General features: G+C 36.5%; 1 protein-coding gene and 1 long non-coding RNA gene across 2 annotated transcripts in view; one reads left to right on the forward strand and one right to left on the reverse strand.

The window, feature by feature from the left end:
* LOC136847029 (uncharacterized) overlaps positions 1-3040 on the forward strand; it is a 247940-nt gene extending 244900 nt beyond the window's left edge. Inside the window, exon 4 of the long non-coding RNA XR_010855589.1 lies at positions 2987-3040. This is a non-coding gene — a long non-coding RNA (uncharacterized lncRNA). The remainder of the gene's footprint in view (positions 1-2986) is intronic.
* Positions 3041-6969: 3929 nt separating this feature from the next.
* LOC136846936 (ras-associated and pleckstrin homology domains-containing protein 1-like) overlaps positions 6970-20114 on the reverse strand; it is a 26199-nt gene continuing 13054 nt past the window's right edge. Inside the window, exons 3-6 of the mRNA XM_067118191.1 lie at positions 18834-19070; positions 17542-17646; positions 13323-13458; positions 6970-7466 (exon numbers count right to left, since the gene is read on the reverse strand). Of these exons, the coding sequence (XP_066974292.1) occupies positions 6970-7466; positions 13323-13458; positions 17542-17646; positions 18834-19070 (975 nt within the window). The remainder of the gene's footprint in view (positions 7467-13322; positions 13459-17541; positions 17647-18833; positions 19071-20114) is intronic.

Consider the following 20114-nt stretch of genomic DNA (forward strand, 5'->3'; position numbering starts at 1 on the left):
CTTCCTAAAGCGTTCCCCGCCTCGCCCAAGAAGGATATTTTGGAACCGTATTCTGCAGAATATCTTGGAGTGTGTGTGTGTGTGTGTGTATGTGCGTGTGTGTGTGTGTGGGTGAGAATTGTGACGAATATTCGGGCTGACAAGCTGGTGTGTAGATCATTAGAAGAACATAAGCAACGCGGTCTTCCCTTTACTCTCTCTCTCTCTCTCTCTCTCTCTCTCTCTCTCTCTCTCTCTCTCTCTCTCTCTCTCTCCGAGGATGTGTGTTTTCCCTGCGCGTATGTACGAGTAGTTCCCTGTTTGTCTCAGTAAGGTTAGTTGTATAGAGATTCACATATTTGTCCGTTTTTAATTTCTCTCTCTCTCTCTCTCTCTCTCTCTCTCTCTCTCTCTCTCTCTCTCTCTCTCTCTCTCTCTCTCTCTCTCTCCATGTATGTGTTTTGTCTGAGCTTACATAGTTCTTTGTTAATGCATGTATGTAAAGTTGTATGAATTTTCATTTATATGTGTTTTTAATTTCTCTCTCTCTCTCTCTCTCTCTCTCTCTCTCTCTCTCTCTCTCTCTCTCTCTCTCTCTCTCTCTCTCCATGTATGTGTTTGTCTGAGCTTACATAGTTCTTTGTTAATGCATGTATGTAAAGTTGTATGAATTTTCATTTATATGTGTTTTTAATCTCACTCTCTCTCTCTCTCTCTCTCTCTCTCTCTCTCTCTCTCTCTCTCTCTCTCTCTCTCTCTCTCTCTCTGGGCATGTGTGTTTTGTGTACTTTCACGTGGTGCTGTGTTTACTTACCTATGTAAATTTTTATGGAAGTTCACGTAATTATCAATTTTCAATCATTTTCTTAACATCCTTTTAACACATTTTTGTTTCACTTTATTGGCTGACACATTCTGATAATAAACAAATAAAAATGCGCCGAATTTCTTCGGCGCAATCGAGTTTTCTGTACATCTTATAATCAAGGCCACCGAAAATAGATCAATCTTTCGGTGGTCTCGGTATAATGTTGTATGAGCCGCGGCCCATGAAACTTTAACCACGGCCCGGGGGTGGCCTGGCCTATATCGTTGCCAGACGCACGATTATGGCTAAATTCAACCTTAAATAAAACAAAAACTACAGAGGCTAGAGGGCTGCAATTTGGTATGTTTGATGATTGGAGGGTGGATGATCAACATACCAATTTGCAGCCCTCTAGCCTCAGTAGTTTTTAAGATCTGAGGGCGGAGAGTAAAAGTGCGGTCGGACAGACAAAGCCGGCACAATGGTTTTCTTTTCAGAAAACTGAAATTTGTCATTTCGTTCAAGTCATGTATTTATCACCTATTTACCCAAGATAAAGAAAAAACTATATAAACAAACTATATCAGATATACTGTAATGTTGACGAAAGTACAACTTTGTACCAGTAATGGTAACAGGACTTGAAACCAATACAGATACTTATTAGAAATAAAACTGTAAGATTGAAGAGACGAAGAAAAAAGATCGGGTACTTGTTAGAAATAAAAGCATATTTTCGAAATGACAACGTAAAATCCCACATCCTAATTACTTGAATGAATCAGTTAATTACACATATCTCGGTTCCAGAGGCCCTTCATTCCTCACACCATTGGACTGTGGAACAGCCTCCCTTCAGAGGACGTCGTGCAATTGGAACTTCAGAAGTTCAAGCGAGGACGCAGTGTATTGCTACCCTAATACAGTTCTCCTTGTATTTTAATAAGTTACTTGCATTTTTATCTGTTTATTTATTTATTTGTTAATTTATTTTGTCTTTTTTAATCAGTGGTCTCTTCTTTTTGTGTATTTCCCATTACCTTCTGTTGTTTCTGTCAAATGAGCGCCATAGTATTCATTGGAAGCTTCTTGAATTTCAAGGGAATGGCCCCTGTGGTGGGCCTGTACGATATGAACATGGTTCATCTTCTGAATAATAACAATAATAATAATAATAATAATAGTAGTAGTAGTAGTAGTAGTAGTAGTAGTAGTAGTAGTAGTAGTAATTCAAGTCATATCGTTGTGACGTTGACCTTGAATCTTGTTTTTATCATGTTATGTTACGTATCTAGTTTGTGTGGATTGTATTTGTATATTCCATTTATATGGCAATGAGCTGGAATAAAGGATATTATTATTATTATTATTATTATTATTATTATTATTATTATTATTATTATTATTATTATCATCTTCAAAAGGAAAAGGACTCCATCCCCTTCTGGTTAGGAAAATGCATTTCCAAAGGTTTCTGTGGTCGCTTGACTCTGAAAGTCATGATTCAGAATTTAAATTTATATCCTTTGGAAATGTACTATACCATCTACCTGCAGACTAGAAGCATAAAATAAAAGGATTAGAGAAGAGTCTCTGCAAGCTACATGCCGCTGATACAGCAAATATAATAATAATAATAATAATAATAATAATAATAATAATAATAATAATAATAATAATAATAATAAAATCGGAGTGGATCCTTTTTGTTTCGTGGGGGCGGGTTAGGTAAGGGGTCGGGATGGTAGGGAGACATGACACATCCACCCTCCTCCTGCAAACCTGTTTGTCCGCCCCGGGTGGGGTGGGGTAGGTAAGGGATCGTGATGGTAGGGAGACATGACGCATCCACCCTCCTCCTGCAAACCTGTTTGTCCGCCCCGGGTGGAGTGAGGTAGGTAGGGGATCGGGAGGGTAGGGGAGACATGACGGGTAGCGCCGGGTTCCAGCGCAGCGTAGCGCGCTCCATCAAGCTCGTAATAAATAATTGTTTGTTTGTAAGTCGTCATTGTTTTTTGCTGTAAATATCTAGTAAGCAATAATTTTAATGTCCTTATCCTTATATATATATATATATATATATACGGTAATGTATTTTACAAATACACATGCACACTTGAAAATAGACACTTGCTTATGGGTTTACACTTCCTTCATGTGTTCCTACATATCAATAAAATTTGTTGTTTTATTTTTCAGGTGCTTGGACAATGGGAGTGTCAGACGCCCGGACAGATTTTCGTATTTCTTGGTAAGTGAGAACCATTGTAATTTTCCCCAAGAATTCTTATTATATCCGGACAATATATATTATATATATATATATATATATATATATATATATATATATATATATATATATATGTATGTATATATGTGTGTGTGTGCGTGTATGTATATGTATACAAATATGTTTTATATATATATATATATTTATAAATATTATGTATACATATATATATATCTGTATATATAATATATACATACACATGTAAATAAATATTATATACACATACACACATATATATATATAATATATACATATATATATACATACATACATATATATACTGTATATATATATATATATATGAGTAAACAATTTTGATATTTTAACCAAGCTTGTGAAGAATTTGAAAGAAAAAGTATCAGTATACACACGCTTCCTTCATACTGAGCAATTCGTTCTGTGCAAATGTGTCATTAAGACTTTTAGTCAAATATTCCCTTTGATATATTTTGCTCAACATTCCGCTGAGTATAAGTATGCCTGTGAATATTTTTTTCTTATTAGTTGCCCTAATTAACGTAGTATTAGTCTTTATTACATTTCATTCCTATGTACAGTTTGTCTAATCTCAGAAACCGTTGTATTGTTATTGTAAGGACAAATACGAAACATTTTAATATTTCCCAGTATAATATCTGCAAGATAAGGTAAAGATTAACATATTTTTAGTTCATGTTATATCTAAGGTCAAACGCTTGAACCTCCTGTGTATTTTAATTTTCGCTCTAACCACGCAATGAACAGCTATATCTCCGGCCACTCATTTCCCTACAATTACATCCATTTACTCTCTTTTAAATCTACTCAGTGCTGACGCATTATCCAATGAATTCAAGTAAATATAAGAGACTGTTTTACCTTCAGTTGTAAGCCTTTCCATATCTGTCTTATGCTAAAGGAAAGTTTATTGTTGAATATTTTGTCTTGGACATGGGGTTTGCGAGCTCGGTTCGTAAAGGGCGAGAGGATGCTTATGAATTATTAAAGCAATATATATTTTTATATACACTTGTTATTTTTTTCTGGTAAAAAATAAAAATAAAGTAAAATAATTAGTTAATTATTAATGATAATAATAACAACAACAACAGCAACAACAACAGTAATAATAATAATAATAATAATAATAATAATAATAATTATTATTATTATTATTATTATTATTATTTTTTATTTTTTTTTTTTTCAGCAATTCAGGGATGCGAGAACTGACTGCTGATTATATAGACCTTGGTTTCGGGCATTGTAAAGAACAATGCGTATTATTCGTTCGGCGTTTCTTAAACAATTCTTCATTATTATTTACCCTTTAACAATACTGAAGTGGGAGCACCTCTCAGCAAATCTTCGTAATAATTAAAAATATTTTCAGTCGAACTGGTAAGTAGAGTATTAGCTGGTCCGCTGGTATAGTGGTTAGTGTCGTGGCATGCCACTCAGATGTCGCGGGTTCGCGTCTCCCCCAGGGCGATGAAAAATCACCGGCCCTGTATCATGATCAGTTACTGTTGCAGTGTGGGGTCTGCAGTGGGAGGCTGAAACCAACATTCTTTGGGACTTTGAATTTCAAGTCAGTGGCCCCTTTGGTGTGCTAATATAATAAAAATAATAATAATAATAACAATAGACCGCCTGAGGAAACTTTTTTTTCAATTTTTATTTATGCTCAAAATTCGAGTTTGTACTTTCAAAAGTTTAAATGGGGGTTTATTTAGTGGAAATCTAAATTAATGTCTAATTGATGTATTCAGTTAAGTAATTATAATTCCTTTTTAGTTTTCTGAAAAGAAAACTATTGTGCCGGTTTTGTCTGTCCTTCCGCACTTTTTCTGTCCGCCCTCAAATCTTAAAAACTACTGAGGCTAAAGGACTGCAAATTGTTATGTTGATCATCCGTCCACCCATCATCAAACATACCAAATTGCAGCCCTCTAGCTTCATTAATTTTTATTTTATATAAGGTTAAACTTAGCCATAATTGTGCGTCTGGCAACGATATAGGCCAGGCCACCACCGGGCCGTGGCTAAAGTTTCATGAGCCGTGGCTCATACAGCATAACACCGAGACCACCGAAAGATAGATCTATTTTCGGTGCCCTTGATTATACGCTGTACAGAAAACTCGATTGCGCTTGAGAAACTTCGGCGTATTTTTACTTATTATTAATTTTAAATTTAAAATTGTTCCTTAGTTTCCTCTTCTGTCCCCTATTAATCAGGCCATTTGTTTAATATTTTACTTACGACTTTATTATTATTATTATTAGTCCATATTTAAGATGACTTTGTACATCTTTTACAGCTAAAGGTTATTATTTTTTATACCAACGAAGTATCTTCACAAACAACAAGAAAATTTTTTCAGCTAACTTAATTCACCTTAGCTAAATAGATTTTATTTTTTCACGTCGTAATTTTCATAATTGTCTCTTTTTACAGCTTGTTTCGACGTACCTTACTCAAGGTACCGTTTTCACAAGTATCCGAGATTTTTTACATTTCCATTAACTTCGACGTACCTTAGGCCTACTCAAGGTACTGTTTTCACAATTATCTGATTTTTGACATATTCACTTCAGCGTACCTTACTCAAGGTACCGTTTTCACAGTCATCTGATTTTTGACATTGCATTCACTTCAGCGTACCTTACTCAAGGTACCGTTTTCACAGTCATCTGATTTTTGACATTGCATTCACTTCAGCGTACCTTACTCAAGGTACCGTTTTCACAATTATCCGGTTTTTGCATTTCCATTCACTTCAACTTACTTTACCCAAGGTACCGTTTTCACATTTAACCCGATCTTTTACATTTCCATCCACTTCAACGTACCTTACTCAAGGTACCGTTTTCACAATTGTACGAACTTTTACATCTCATTTACTTCGGCGTACCTTACTCAAGGCACCGTTTTCACAATTATACGAACTTTTACATCTCATTTACTTCAGCGTACCGTACCCAAGGTACCGTTTTCACAATTATTCAATTTTTTTACATCTCCATTCACTTTAGCGCCATCATCTTACCCAACGGTGTCTTATTAATAGCCGACAAGTTTTAGATCTAAGGGTCTCCTTAATTCCTCAATCCTTCTGTTCCCTCACACCTCCTTTTTCCATTCCTTTAATCATCGTCTCCTTCACCTTTGTTCCACCCATTCTCTTCACCGAGCATCCCTTCCGCTCACAAACACATCGAAAGGAGAGAGAGCGAGAGAGGGAGAATCGGGTAAAGGGCACAGAGACAGAGAGACCTGGAAAATGAGAGAGAGAGAGAGAGAGAGAGAGAGAGAGAGAGAGAGAGAGAGAATATGATAAAGGGCACAGGGACAGAGAGACCTGAAAACTGAGAGAGAGAGAGAGAGAGAGAGAGAGAGAGAGAATATGATAAAGGGCACAGAGACAGAGAGACCTGGAAACTGAGAGAGAGAGAGAGAGAGAGAGAGAGAGAGAGAGAGAGATGATAAAGGGCACAGGGACAGAGAGACCTGGAAACTGAGAGAGAGAGAGAGAGAGAGAGAATACGATAAAGGACACAGAGACAGAGATACCTGGAAAGTGAGAGAGAGAGAGAGAGAGAGAAAATATGATAAAGGGCACAGGGACAGAGAGACCTGGAAACTGAGAGAGAGAGAGAGAGAGAGAGAGAGAGAGAGAGAGAGAGAGAATACGATAAAGGACACAGAGACAGAGATACCTGGAAAGTGAGAGAGAGAGAGAGAGAGAGAGAATATGATAAAGGGCACAGGGACAGAAAGACCTGGAAAATGCGAGAGAGAGAATACGTTAAAGACAAAGACAGAGAGACCTGGAAAATGAGAGAGAGAGAGAGAGAGAGAGAGAGAGAGAGAGAGAGAGAGAGAGAGAGAGAGAGTGTGTAGATGCGTGTTAGGGCATAGGTAATGGACGGGGTGCATATGGTGGGACTGCCGTAGACGTAATGGAAGGGGAGGGTGGGGTGGGGAAGTAGGATAGGATAGGATCGTGGTATGGAATGGTAGGGGTATGGGGAGGGGGTGAGGGGAGGGGGAAGAAGAGAGCATGTGTGGGGATGACGGCTGCATCGTGCACCTCGCGACAATGCCAGTGCCAATTATGCCAAGCGCCTAATTGCAACGTTGCAGCCGTGACTTCAGGTGCGCCAGCCAAATTGGAGGATGGCGTTGGGGGCGGGGGGACGGGGGTTGAGGGGAAGGGGAAGGACGTCCTCCTAGAGGGGGGTTCCTCCTCCTGACGGGGTAATGGGAATCCTAAATAGTTGTTGGCATAGAATGAAGAGGAGGAGAAGTAGGAGAAGGAGAAGGAGTAGGAGTAGGAGGAGTGGGGAGAAGGATTGAGGAAGAGTGAGGAAGAGGCGAAGAAGAGGATGTTTGAAGAAGTTGTCACTGAGGCAGGGTGGAAGAAGAGATGGAGGAGGAGGAGGAGGAGGAGGAAGATGAAGAGGAGGAGGAGGAGGAAGATGAAGAGGAAGAGGAGGAGGGGAAAGAGGAAGAGGAGGAGGAGAAGGAGGAAGAGGAAGAGAAGAAGGAGGAAGAGGAAGCGGCAGAGGAGAAGGAGGAGGAAGCGGAAGAGAAGAAGGAGAAGGAAGAGTAAGAGTAAGAAGAGGATTAGGAGGAGGAGGAGAAGGCGCTGACGACCCGCTAACGAAGGCGCCTCTGCAGAAGGCTTCCCCTGCTGCTGTCTGCAGGTGCCGAAGAAGAAGAAGAAGAAGAAGATGGTTCGAAATATCCCGATAACAATAATTCACACTTACAGATTTTCTTTTTCATTTTCTCTTTTTTATCCCCAGGTGCTTTTGACAACCCATCTGATTAGCGTCTCCTCCTCTTCCTCCTCCTCCTCCTCCTCCTCCTCCTCCTCCTCCTCCTCCTCCTCCTCCTCCGCAGGTTTTGGGAAATTTAAAAAATTGCCGGAAACGGATAAAACATCCTTTAATGATTCTTCAGGAAGTTTTGGGCTGAGGCGTTACTCAGATAATATTCAGTAACGCGGAAAAATATAAATTCGAACGTTATTCGTGGTAGAAATTAATAAACTTTGTCTACAAACAAAAACAAGTAAACAATGCGGCGCAGTCGAGTTTTCTGTACAGCCGCTACAGCGTATAATCAAGGCCACCGAAAATAGATCTATCTTCGATGGTCTCGGTATAATGCTGTATAAGCCGCGGGCCATGAAACAAACCACGGCCCGGTGGTGGATTATCCTGTCTCGTTGCCAGACGCACGATTATGGCTAACTAACTTTAAATATAATAAAAACTACTGAGAATTGAGGGCTGCAATTTGGTATGTTAGATGATTGGAGGGTGGATGATCAGCATACCAATTTGCAGCCCTCTGGCCTCTGTAGTTTTTAAGACCTGAGGGCGGACAGAAAAAAGTGCTGACGGACAGACAAAGCCGGCACAATAGTTTTCTTTTACAGAAAACTAAAAACAACTGAAACAAGAATTGACATTACTGAATTCCTTTGAAAAATATCAGGAAAGTATCAGTGCTTTCAGTATCATAAATAATAGAAAAATTAACACACTGTGCTCTGCAGTAAGAAACAAAATGAACAAAATTCAACAGTCACATCATTAAAAATGTTTTCGAAAACACTAACAAAATATCACAGATTTTATACATACATACATATATATATATATATATATATATATATATATATATATATATATATATATATATATATATATATATATATATATAATATATATATATATATATATATATATATATATATATATATATATATATATATATATATATATATATATATATATATATATATATATACCTCACTCACACCTCACTAACTTCCTCGGAGAGGAGAACTCGTTTATACAACAGAATCGTGGTTAAGACTTGGTTAACAGATGGCGTCAGCCCATTTGCCAGTCAGGGAATTGTTGGATTCGAAACTTCCTCCCCAGTTAGAACTCGCCCTTCCCCCAACACCCCCGGCCCCTCACGTCCTTAGTTAATCCAAAGTTGGTGTCTTAGAATACGGAGGCGCCATTATTCTCCTCAGAGAACATTATTTTAATTCTTGGTACTCATTTTCCGTTGGGATGATGTAATCCTTATTTTCAATAATTATATTTTACGGTATAATCTTTATTGGTTATATCCTGATTTGTCATACGCATGGTACTTATTCTTGAGATGGTATAATCCTTATTGGTTATATTTTTACTTTTTATTTCTGTTTTATTTCAATATTTATATCTCATGGTATAATCTTTATTGGTTATATCCAGATTAGTCATTAGCATGGTGCTCATTTGTGGGATGGTATAATCCTTATTGGTTATATTTTTACTTTTTGATTCTGTTTTATTTTCATTATTTATATCTCATGATGTAATCTTTATTGGTTATATCCTGATTGGATATACGAATGATACTTATTCTTGGAATGATGTGATCCTTATTGGATATATTTTTACATTTTAATTCTTTTTTCAATATTGATATCTCGGGTATAATCTTTATTGGTTATATCCTGATTGATCATACGCATGGTACTTATTCTTGAAATGGTATAATCCTTATTGGTTATATTTTTTATTTTTAATTCTGTTGTATTTTCAGTATTTATATCTCATGGTATAATCTTTACTGGTTATATCCGGATTGGTTATACGCATGGTACTTATTCTTGGAATGGTATAATCCTTATTGGTTATATTTCTTATATTTTTTTCATTGTCAATTTAGTGGTATTTACAATATTATTGCGACATCATTATTTTACGGGCGGTCCTTATATTTTATGTTATTATTATTATTATTATTATTATTATTATTATTATTATTATTATTATTATTATTATTATTATTATTATTATTATTATTATTATTATTATTGTTCTTCAGAAGATGTACCCTATTCTTAGGGAAGAAGCCGACAGGGGCCATTGACTTGAAATTCAAGCTTCCAAAGAATGTTATGGTGTTCATTTGAAAGAAGTAACAGAAGGTAAATGGAAATACAGAAAGAGGCGATCATAATAAATAAATAGATGAAAATTTAAGTAAATTATTATTATTATTATTATTATTATTATTATTATTATTATTATTATTATTATTATTATTATTATTATTATTATTACTATTATTATTATTCAGAAGATGAACTCCATTCATATGGAAAATTGATTACTTCAGAAAGAAGGAACAGTGTCTTTTACACTGTTGAAGATAATTTTAAGTAAAAAAAATATCATCATCATCACCATCATCTTCTTCTTCATCATCATGACCATCATTATCATTACCGCCTCTTACACCGTGAAACGGAAAAAACTTCCATATGATAAAAAAAAATGCATAAATCAAAATATATCGTGAATTATGCTTTCTTATTAGTAACGGCTTTAATTACAGGTGTAGCACAGGTATTACCATGTTGCTTAACTTCGTGTGAGCATCTGAAGAATCAATAAAAAAATATGACATTTTCGAAATTTCCAAATTATTAACGATTGAAAAAATGACAGAAAAAAATTTCACATCCAGTTACTTGCTATTTGATACAATTAATTTTTTTTCGAAATATTCCATGTTATTGAAATTTCAACGGAAATAAGTATGACGAATTTTTTCCTAAATATTCCCTTATTGAATTTTGAATGGAAATAAGTATAACGAATTGTTTCTTAAATATTCCGTGTTCTTGAGTTTTCAACGGAAATAAATATGACGAATTTTTTCCTAAATGTTCTGTTATTGAAATTTCAACGGAAATAAGTATGCCGAATTTTTTCCTAAATATTCTGTTATTGAAATTTCCACGGAAATAAGTATGACGAATTTTTTCCTAAATATTCTGTTATTGAAATTTCAACGGAAATAAGTATGACGAATTTTTTCCTAAATATTCTGTTACTGAAATTTCAACGGAAATAAGTATGACGAATTTTTTCCTAAATATTCTGTTATTGAATTTTCAACGGAAATAAGTATGCCGAATTTTTTCCTAAATATTCAATGCTTTTGAATTATCAACGGGAATAAGTATGACAGATTTTTCCTAAATATTCTCTTATTGAAATTTCAACCGAAATAAGTATGACGAATTTTTTTCCTAAAATTCTACGTTAGTGAATTGTCAACGGAAATAAGTATGACGAATTTTTTACTAAATATTCTACGTTATTAAATTGTCAACGGTAATAAGTATGACGAATTTTTTCGTAAATATTCTATGCTATTGGATTTTCAACGGAAATAAGTATGAATTTTTTCCTAAATATTCTATGTTATTGAATTTTCAACTGAAATAAGTATGACGAATTTGTTCCTAAATATTTTACTTTATTGAATTTTCAACGGAAATAAGTATGACGAATTTTTCCTAAATATTCTATGTTATTGAATTGTCAACGAAAATAAGTGTGACGAAATTTTTCCTAAATATTGTACGTTATTGAATTATCAACGGAAATAAGTATGACGAATTTTTTCTTAAATATTCTACTTTACTGAATTGTTAACGGAAATAAATATGACGAATTTTTGCTAAATATTCTACTTTATTGAATTGTCGACGAAAATAAGTATGGCGAATTTTTTGCTAAATATTCTACGTTATTGAATTATCAAGGGAAATAATATGACGAATTTTTTCCTAAGTATACTACTTTATTGAATTGTCAACGGAAATAAGTATATAAATATTCTACGATACCGAATTTTCAACGAAAATAAGTACGACGAATTTTTTCATAAGTATTCTACTTTATTGAATCGTCAACGGAAATAAGTATGACGAATTTGTTCCTAAATATTCTCCTTTATTGAATTGTCAACGGAAATAAGTATGACGAATTTGTTCTTAAATATTCTACGATACTGAATTTTCAACGGAAATAAGTATGACGAATTTGTTCTTAAATATTCTACTTTATTGAATTGTCAACGGAAATAAGTATGATGAATTTGTTCCTAAATATTCTACGATACTGAATTTTCAACGAAAATAAGTATGAAAGATTTTTTCCTAAATATTCTACTTTATTGAATTGTCAACGGAAATAATTATGACGAATTTTTTCCTAAATATTTTACTTTATTGAATTGTCAACGAAAATAAGTATGACGAATTTGTTCCTAAATATTCTACTTTATTTAATTTTCAACGAAAATAAGTATGAAGAATTTTTTCCTAAGTATTTTACTTTATTGAATTGTCAACGGAAATAAGTATGACGAATTTTTTCCTAAATATTCTACCATACTGGATTTTCAACGGAAATAAGTCTGACGAATTCTTCCTAAATACTCTGTTACTGAATTTTTAACGGAAATAAGTATGACGAATTTTTTCCTAAGTATTGTACTTTATTCAGTTGTCAAGTGGAAATTTGTATGGCAAATTATTATTAAATAGTCTTCGTTATTGAATTTTCAACGGAAATAAGTATATATGGCAAATATTTTCCGGAGGGTTTTAACCGTAATCGAATTCCCAAAACTGCGTGCTTTGAGTTGTCTTCTATTTGAAAAAAAGTTTTTTTTTCTCGTAAAAACTCGTTACTTACAATTAAACAGTTATAGAAATTTATGGTCCCCTATGCAAGCATTTTCAGTTTCAAAAACTGTCGTATCCTTTAATTATAAGATCCTATACAATTTTTTCTGTCGTTATTATTATTATTATTATTATTATTATTATTATTATTATTATTATTATTATTATTATTATTATTATTCAGAAAATTAACCCTCTTCACATGGAACTAGTCTACAAAGGCAATTAACTTGAAATTCAAGATGCCAAAGAATATGGTGTTCTGTAATGTTTTCGAATAATTACAAGTTCCTCGTTGGACGGATCGGTAACGTTCTCGGCTAGCACTCTGTTGGGCCCGCGTTCGAATCTCCGGCCGGCCAATGAAGAATTAGAGGAATTTATTTCTGGTGATAGAAATTCGTTTCTCGGTATAATGTGGTTCTGATTCCACTATAAACTGTAGGTCCCGTTGCTAGGTAACCAATTGGTTCTTAGCCACGTAAAGTAAGTCTAATCCTTCGGGACAGCCCTAGGAGAGCTGTTAATCAGCTCAGTGGTCTGGTCAAGTAATTACAGAAGATATCAGGAGATACAGACATAGGAAAGAATACATAGGTATAAGTTGAAATGTTTGAGGGCAGCAATACATTGCATCACCGCTTGAACTCTTGGGGTTCTAATTTCGGATAAAAGGTGTCGTAAGGACCCATACCTACATGTGACCGGTTTTAGCTTAATAGTTACATCATCATCATCATCATCATAATCATCTTCATTATAAACGCCTCCTGTGCTTTTCACTTCCACGAATCTCCACTCATCGCCAGCCTCTCGTCTCGTAGCTCTCGTCCCCTCGTATGGGGGTAGTGAATTCAGTGCATTTCATAAGGTGCACTGTAGGCATTACGTGAGGATCTTTGCAGCGTCCCCTCGGCCCCTAGCTCCAACCCCTTTCATTTCTTTTACTGTACCTCAGTTCATATTCTCTTCCTTCCATCTTAGTTTCTACCCTCTCTTAACAGTTGATTCATTGTGCAACTGCGAGGTTTTCCTCCTGTTACAACTTTCAAACCTTTTTACTGTCAGTTTTCGTTTCAGCACTGAATGACCCCATAGGTCCCAGCGCTTGGCAATTGGCTTAAATTCTATATTCTGTAGCTTTCACACAAGTTAGTGAGGGTCTTCTGATTCATCGTCAAGTGGAAAATAGCTGATACCAGCAAGTACTATTCTTCCCTGGTAGTGCGAAGGACATAGCGCCATATAACTTATTCTGTACCAAAAAAGGGTTTTGAAATTATTGTCATTGAATTATTATAACATTATAATCATTCATCCCCTTAACAAAGTGCAATTGTTATTGTTTTTACAGTTTGTGCCAAATATCATGTATATTATTCGCATGAATGTATGTACGTAAATTTACTTTGGTTCTATAATTGCAATTACATACATGCGCACACAGACGTATATACTGTATACATATATATATATATATATATATATATATATATATATATATATATATATATATATATATATATATATATATATATATATATATATATATATATATATATACAGTATATATATATATATATATATATATATATATATATATATATATGCACTTACTCTACATTCAGTATCATCCAGTTGGACTTTACGCTGAGAAGTCAATTCCATTTATGTATATTAAATATATTTGCATATGGACTTCTCTCTCTCTCTCTCTCTCTCTCTCTCTCTCTCTCTCTCTCTCTCTCTCTCTCTCTCTCTCTCTCTCTCTTAGTTATTCTTCCTAACTTCCCGCTCGGCCTTTTTTATTTTTTGATTTATGTGTTACCTCAAAACAGGTCCTCCTCCTCCTCCTCCTCCTCCTCCTCCTCCTCCTCCTCCTCCTCCTCCTCCAAGGGGCCTTCCAAAATCGTCATCATGTAGCTTCTCGGCCTCTAATTACTTCGGATGAAGTTGAAATGTCAGCTGCGATGCTCTTTTGTCAACTCTAAATTCCTTCCTCCTCCTCCTCCTCCTCCTCCTCCTCCTCTTCCTCCTCCTCCTCCTCCCTTCTAAAAATGTGGGAACTGCAGCCGATACTCTTTCTAATCTCAAGTCCAATGACGCAGATAATGCTATTCAAATTAAGAGCATTATTCAATATCTTGTTGTCTCTCTCTCCTAATATTGAGGGGCGGCTGGCAAAATTGTTGTCCCAGACAAAATTAAGTTGTTACCAAAGTTTATGAATTGAATTGGATTACTTCGCAGGTGTACGGGCGTTTGGCTCTTCCGAGGGAAGGGGAAGAGGAAGGGAAGGGGAGGAGGAGGAGGGAAGGTTAGGGGCGGGGAGAAGGGGGTCGTCTGGAAAGACCTACATGGAAACCAAAGTCCTGGTGAAGTAGTAACATCTCATTTCCAGCCTGGTGGAAGTTTTTCCAAAAAAGGGGGGGGCACCTTCCCCTCCCCTGGGGAGGGGGCATTAAATTATTCCACAGGATGTAACGTAATTGGTTGTTTTCTTTTGCCGCCAATCCCCCTCCCTCCTCCCTCCTCCCTCCTCCCTCCCCCCTTCCCCCTTCCCTTTTGCAAGACCAAACCCACTTACTCCCGATGATTTAGACAGAATTTCCCCCTGATTGTTTTCCGTGTTTGTGTGGGAGGGGAGGCGGTAGGAAAGGGAAAGGGGAGGGGGAGGGGAAAGGGGAAGGTCCTTGGATGAAGCCAAACGGGGCCTCTTATTTCCAGAAACAGAGGAAATTGTCCTGTAACTCACAGGAGAAGTTCGGCGATGATTATCGTCAAGATGGCGGATAAAGAGAAACTTGGAGGAGTGGCGCTCTAGTGTTTTTTGTATGTCTCTGTTCATCCGTGGACAGACATTAGCGTAGCTTTCTTCTCTCTCCTTTTGGAGAAAGTCAAATAGAAACGATTCCACGCTTTCGTTTCTCGACACGCCCACAAATAAAACAAAAAAGATCGAATTTGTTATTAATTAGATTACAAGTATCTCATTCTCCTTCGCTTCATCGTGTCCGAAAGCTAAGCAAAACAGTTGATTGTTTGATTTATGGCTACTAAACCTGGCGTCACAACAGCTAGGTTATTGACAACGAGTAAATCAATTGATAAAGAAATTCTAAGTAATTAATATTCATTTTTATCACATCAGTGTTTGAATCACTCTGAAAATGTTTGCAAAAAATTAATCTGTTGATAAGTAGGTAATACATCGTTCCTATAAAGTTTTATCAGAATTATTTCTCGATAGTTTGAGATTTTTTGCCAATGGTCATTAGCTCAGTAATATAGGTTACTAACCCGTAGGGGGGTGGTGCTGTCAGTGCACCTCATGCGGTGCACTGTAGGCATTACTTAGGGTTCTTTGCAGCGTACCTTCGGCCTCTAACTCCAACCCCTTTCGTTTCTTTTACTGTACCTCCTTTCATATTCTCTTTCTTCCATCTTACTCTCCACCCTCTCCTAACAATTGATTCATAGTGCAACTGCGAGGTTTTCCTCCTGTTACACCTTTCAAATCTTTTACGGTCAATTTCCGTTTCAGCGCTGAATGACCTCATAGATCCCAGTGCTTGGCCTTTGGCCCAAATTCTGTATTCAGTTCAATTCAATTCACTATAAGTTATTTTTTAATATTCCCTTAATTAGTCTACATAACATTTCTTAGTAACCAGGAATCGATTGGATGACTCAGGTTTGAATTGTTGCAGATATATTCAGGTTTATATAAATATGCTGTGGGATTATATAAAAAAAATAATGGAAACTTATTCGCTAGAAGAATATGAATCAAAACATTTGAATTTAAATTTGAGTACTCAGGAAAATATATTAGTTCTTTCTAATATATATATATGTAATTATATATTATAATATGTATATATATGTATATTATATGTATATGTATGTATGTATATATATATATATATATATATATATATATATATATATATATAATTGTATATACTGTATATATGTATATATATGTTATACATATCCTGTATATAAATATTTGTGTATAGTGCGCATTATGATTTTATTGTTCTTGTCAGATAACACAAATTAATATATTAGTGGTAAATTACCTTTCGTTCAAAATGAATTAAAGAATTATCGAAAAAAATCTAAGAATAGAAAATAATAAGTGTATTAAGTTACAACCACTATTTTAAAATTATGCAGTAATATAACAGAATACACTAGGGCGTTATTAAGAAGAACTTATAAAGTTCCAGTATCAAAATTGCCCTTTCCTTCAGGTGAGAGAACAAAACGGGGAAGGGGAAAAAGCAAAAAACCTTATTCGCAATTTTTAATCAGCGGTGAACTTCTCCAGATGTTGAAGAATTGCCGCCTGCAAGTGGTCACTTGAAACCAGCTGGGTTCCACCTAATCTAATCTAATCATCTTCCTCCTCCTCCTCCTCCTCCTCCTCCTCCTCCTCCTCCTCCTCCTCCTCCTCCTCCTCCTCCTCCTCTTCTTCTTTTTCTTCTGCTTCTTTTTTTAGTGTAAAGGAACATTCTCCCTCCTCTCCCTAATTCCCCTCCTCCCATACCTCCTCCTATTCCTCCCATACCTCTTCCCCTTCCTCCTCCCCTCCTCCCATACCTCTTCCCCTCCTCCTCCTCCTCCCTACCTCCTTCCCCTTCCTCCTCCTCCTCCTCCTCCTCCTCCTCCTCCTCCTCCTCCTCCTCCTCCTCCTCGTCTTCTGCTTCTTCCTTTTTTTCGTGTAAAAGAACATTCTCCTTCTTTCCCTGCCTCCTCCCCCTCCCCTATACCTCCTCCTCCTCCCATACCTCCTCCTCTTCTTCTTCCTCTTCTTCCCCTTTTTCAAAGGAACGTTCTCCCGTAATAAGATGTAGTCGGGCAAATGAGTTGCGGAATGCGCGCTTTCGCCGTCGAATCCTTTCGGGTTACCGAAAGGGCAGGTGTTATTTTTGGGGAAGGGGGCTGGTCGGGGTGGGGGTTGAGGGAGGAGGGAAGGGGAGGGAGGGGGAGATGTGGGCCTTCTTCATTTGCTCCCTGCACAAAGGTATTATAGTTGCCACAGCTTAGATGAAGAAGAGTTCAGGCCCGGAGTGTTGAAGTTTTTTTTTTTTTTTTTTTTTTTTTTTTTTTTGAGTGTGGCTCCCCTTCTCTCTCTCTCTCTCTCTCTCTCTCTCTCTCTCTCTCTCTCTCTCTCTCTCTATTTTTACACTGAAGTGAGGGTATCGTCTTCGTAAAGAAAAAGTAATCTCAAGCTTACTTTTATTAATCACTGGTTTATTTTTCTATGAAAGCGAAGGCGATTCACATTTAATATTTAATATATATATATATATATATATATATATATATATATATATATATATATATATATATAATATATATATATATACACACACACACTCGTATATACATATACGAGTATATACTGGGCTTCTTAGTCTAGCAGCCTAACAAGTCTCTCTCCTCACTAACGCGAGCGGCAGAGTTCGAGTCCCTGACGAGAAATGACCGATACCGTCACGTTCCGTTAAAATCCATTGTGCCTCTGTTGACTTAAGTAATGAATTACGCACATGGTAATTAGTCTACTCTGTGGGTCGCAGACGGAATATAGAAGAGTACAAGCTGGCAACTTCACCCGAAATACTAGATGAAAATGGGGAGGGGAGCCTAATGTGCATAATGTATAATGCATAAGTTAAGGGATTACAATACATATTGTATAATTTAGGCTTGAACAAAATTAATGCTATAAACGAGGCTGACTGACATTTGACAGGCTGCCTGTTAACAGACTGACAGTTGACAGGCTGACCGTTAACAGATTGACAAGCTGACAGTTGACAGGCTGCCAGTAAACAGATTGACAGTTGACAGACCGACATTGACAGGCTGCCGTTAACAGACTGATAGTTGACAGACTGACATTGACATGCTGACAGTTAACACACTAACAGTTGACAGGCTGCCAGTTAACAAACTAACAGTTGACAGGCTGCCAGGTAACAGACTGACAGTTGACAGGTTGCCAGCTGGCAGACTGACAGATGGGTTGACAGTTGACAGACTGACAGTTGACAGGCTGCCAGTTAACAGACTAACAGTTGACAGGCTGCAGTTAACAGACTGAGAGTTGACAGACTGCCAGTTAACAGACTAACAGTTGACGGGCTGCCAGTTAACAGACTGACAGTTGACAGGCTGCCAGTTAATAGACTAACAGTTGACAGGCTGCAGTTAACAGACTGAGAGTTGACAGACTGACAGTTGGCAGGCTGCCAGTTAACAGACTGACAGTTGACAGGCTGCCAATGAACAGACTGACAGTTGACAGGCTGACAGTTGTTGACAGGCTGCCAGTTGACAGAATGACTGGCTGACAATTGACAGGCTGAAAGTTGACAGTTGATAGGCTGACAATTGACACGCTGACAGTTGACACGCTGACAGTTGACAGACTGACAGTCAAAAATTAACTTAAAAAAATCTATTTTTGTTTTTGTAACAATCTTCCTAATAAAGTGTACTGTTCTTTGCGGTTTACTAATGTGGTCCATTTTAGTACACGTCAGCTAAAGCGTCCAAGCATTATATTTTGATAATGCATTTTTCGTTATTAAATAAATTCGTCAGAATTATTCTGGGCCTTATCAAATAATTTTAGGTTGTTTTAAGAACTAATTTCAATGTTTAAAAATGTTTTTAGCATATTCTTGTTATTACGTTCCTTCGTGACAGAGCCTATAATCTCTGAAACCTGGTTTATATTTATATTGTGTTATTGTTGAATATATATATATATATATATATATATATATATATATATATATATATGTGTGTGTGTGTGTGTGTGTGTGTGTGTGTGTGTGTATATATATATTACATATATATCACGAAGGATCCTTGCATATTCTTTATTCATTTCTGTAACTATGTCACTTTTTGGTGTATTTATTACGGAGAAATCAAATTCTCTTCACTCTCTGGTTTCCGCCCTGAAATTCAGCCAGATTCCACCTGAATAAAATTTGAAAAAAAAAAAATAAAAACCCTAAGCTTCCGAAATTCTCCCTTGCACAGGGCCCCGCCTCTTGCACATGTTAGAAGACGGCGTTAGCATATAATTTTCATAATACGGAGGAGGAGGAGGAGGAGGAGGAGAGGGAAGAGGAAGAGGAAGAGGAGGAGTATTGAGTGATGCTCCGATATTGTTTTTCCCGCGCGCGCCAAACGAAGGGGTCACAGCTGGCCTCTGCCGACAAATGGCCGCGCTCGTATTATTCAAATATGGCGGGAGAGGATATTGCTCAGAAATCCCTCATCTTCTTTCTTCTTCTTCTTCTTCTTCTTCTTCTTCTTCTTCTTCTTCTTCTTCTCCCAGGATCGAGGTTTCCCCGTGTGCGTGATCTCAGGGACGCTTTGTTTCTCTCGTTGTAGGACTTTATTGGGAGAAAGGAGCGGGAGAGTAGGAGTGGGAGTGGAGGATGAAAGAGAGACAGAGA

This window comes from Macrobrachium rosenbergii, chromosome 16 (assembly GCF_040412425.1).
Source record: "Macrobrachium rosenbergii isolate ZJJX-2024 chromosome 16, ASM4041242v1, whole genome shotgun sequence".
In the NCBI taxonomy this organism is placed as follows: domain Eukaryota; kingdom Metazoa; phylum Arthropoda; class Malacostraca; order Decapoda; family Palaemonidae; genus Macrobrachium; species Macrobrachium rosenbergii.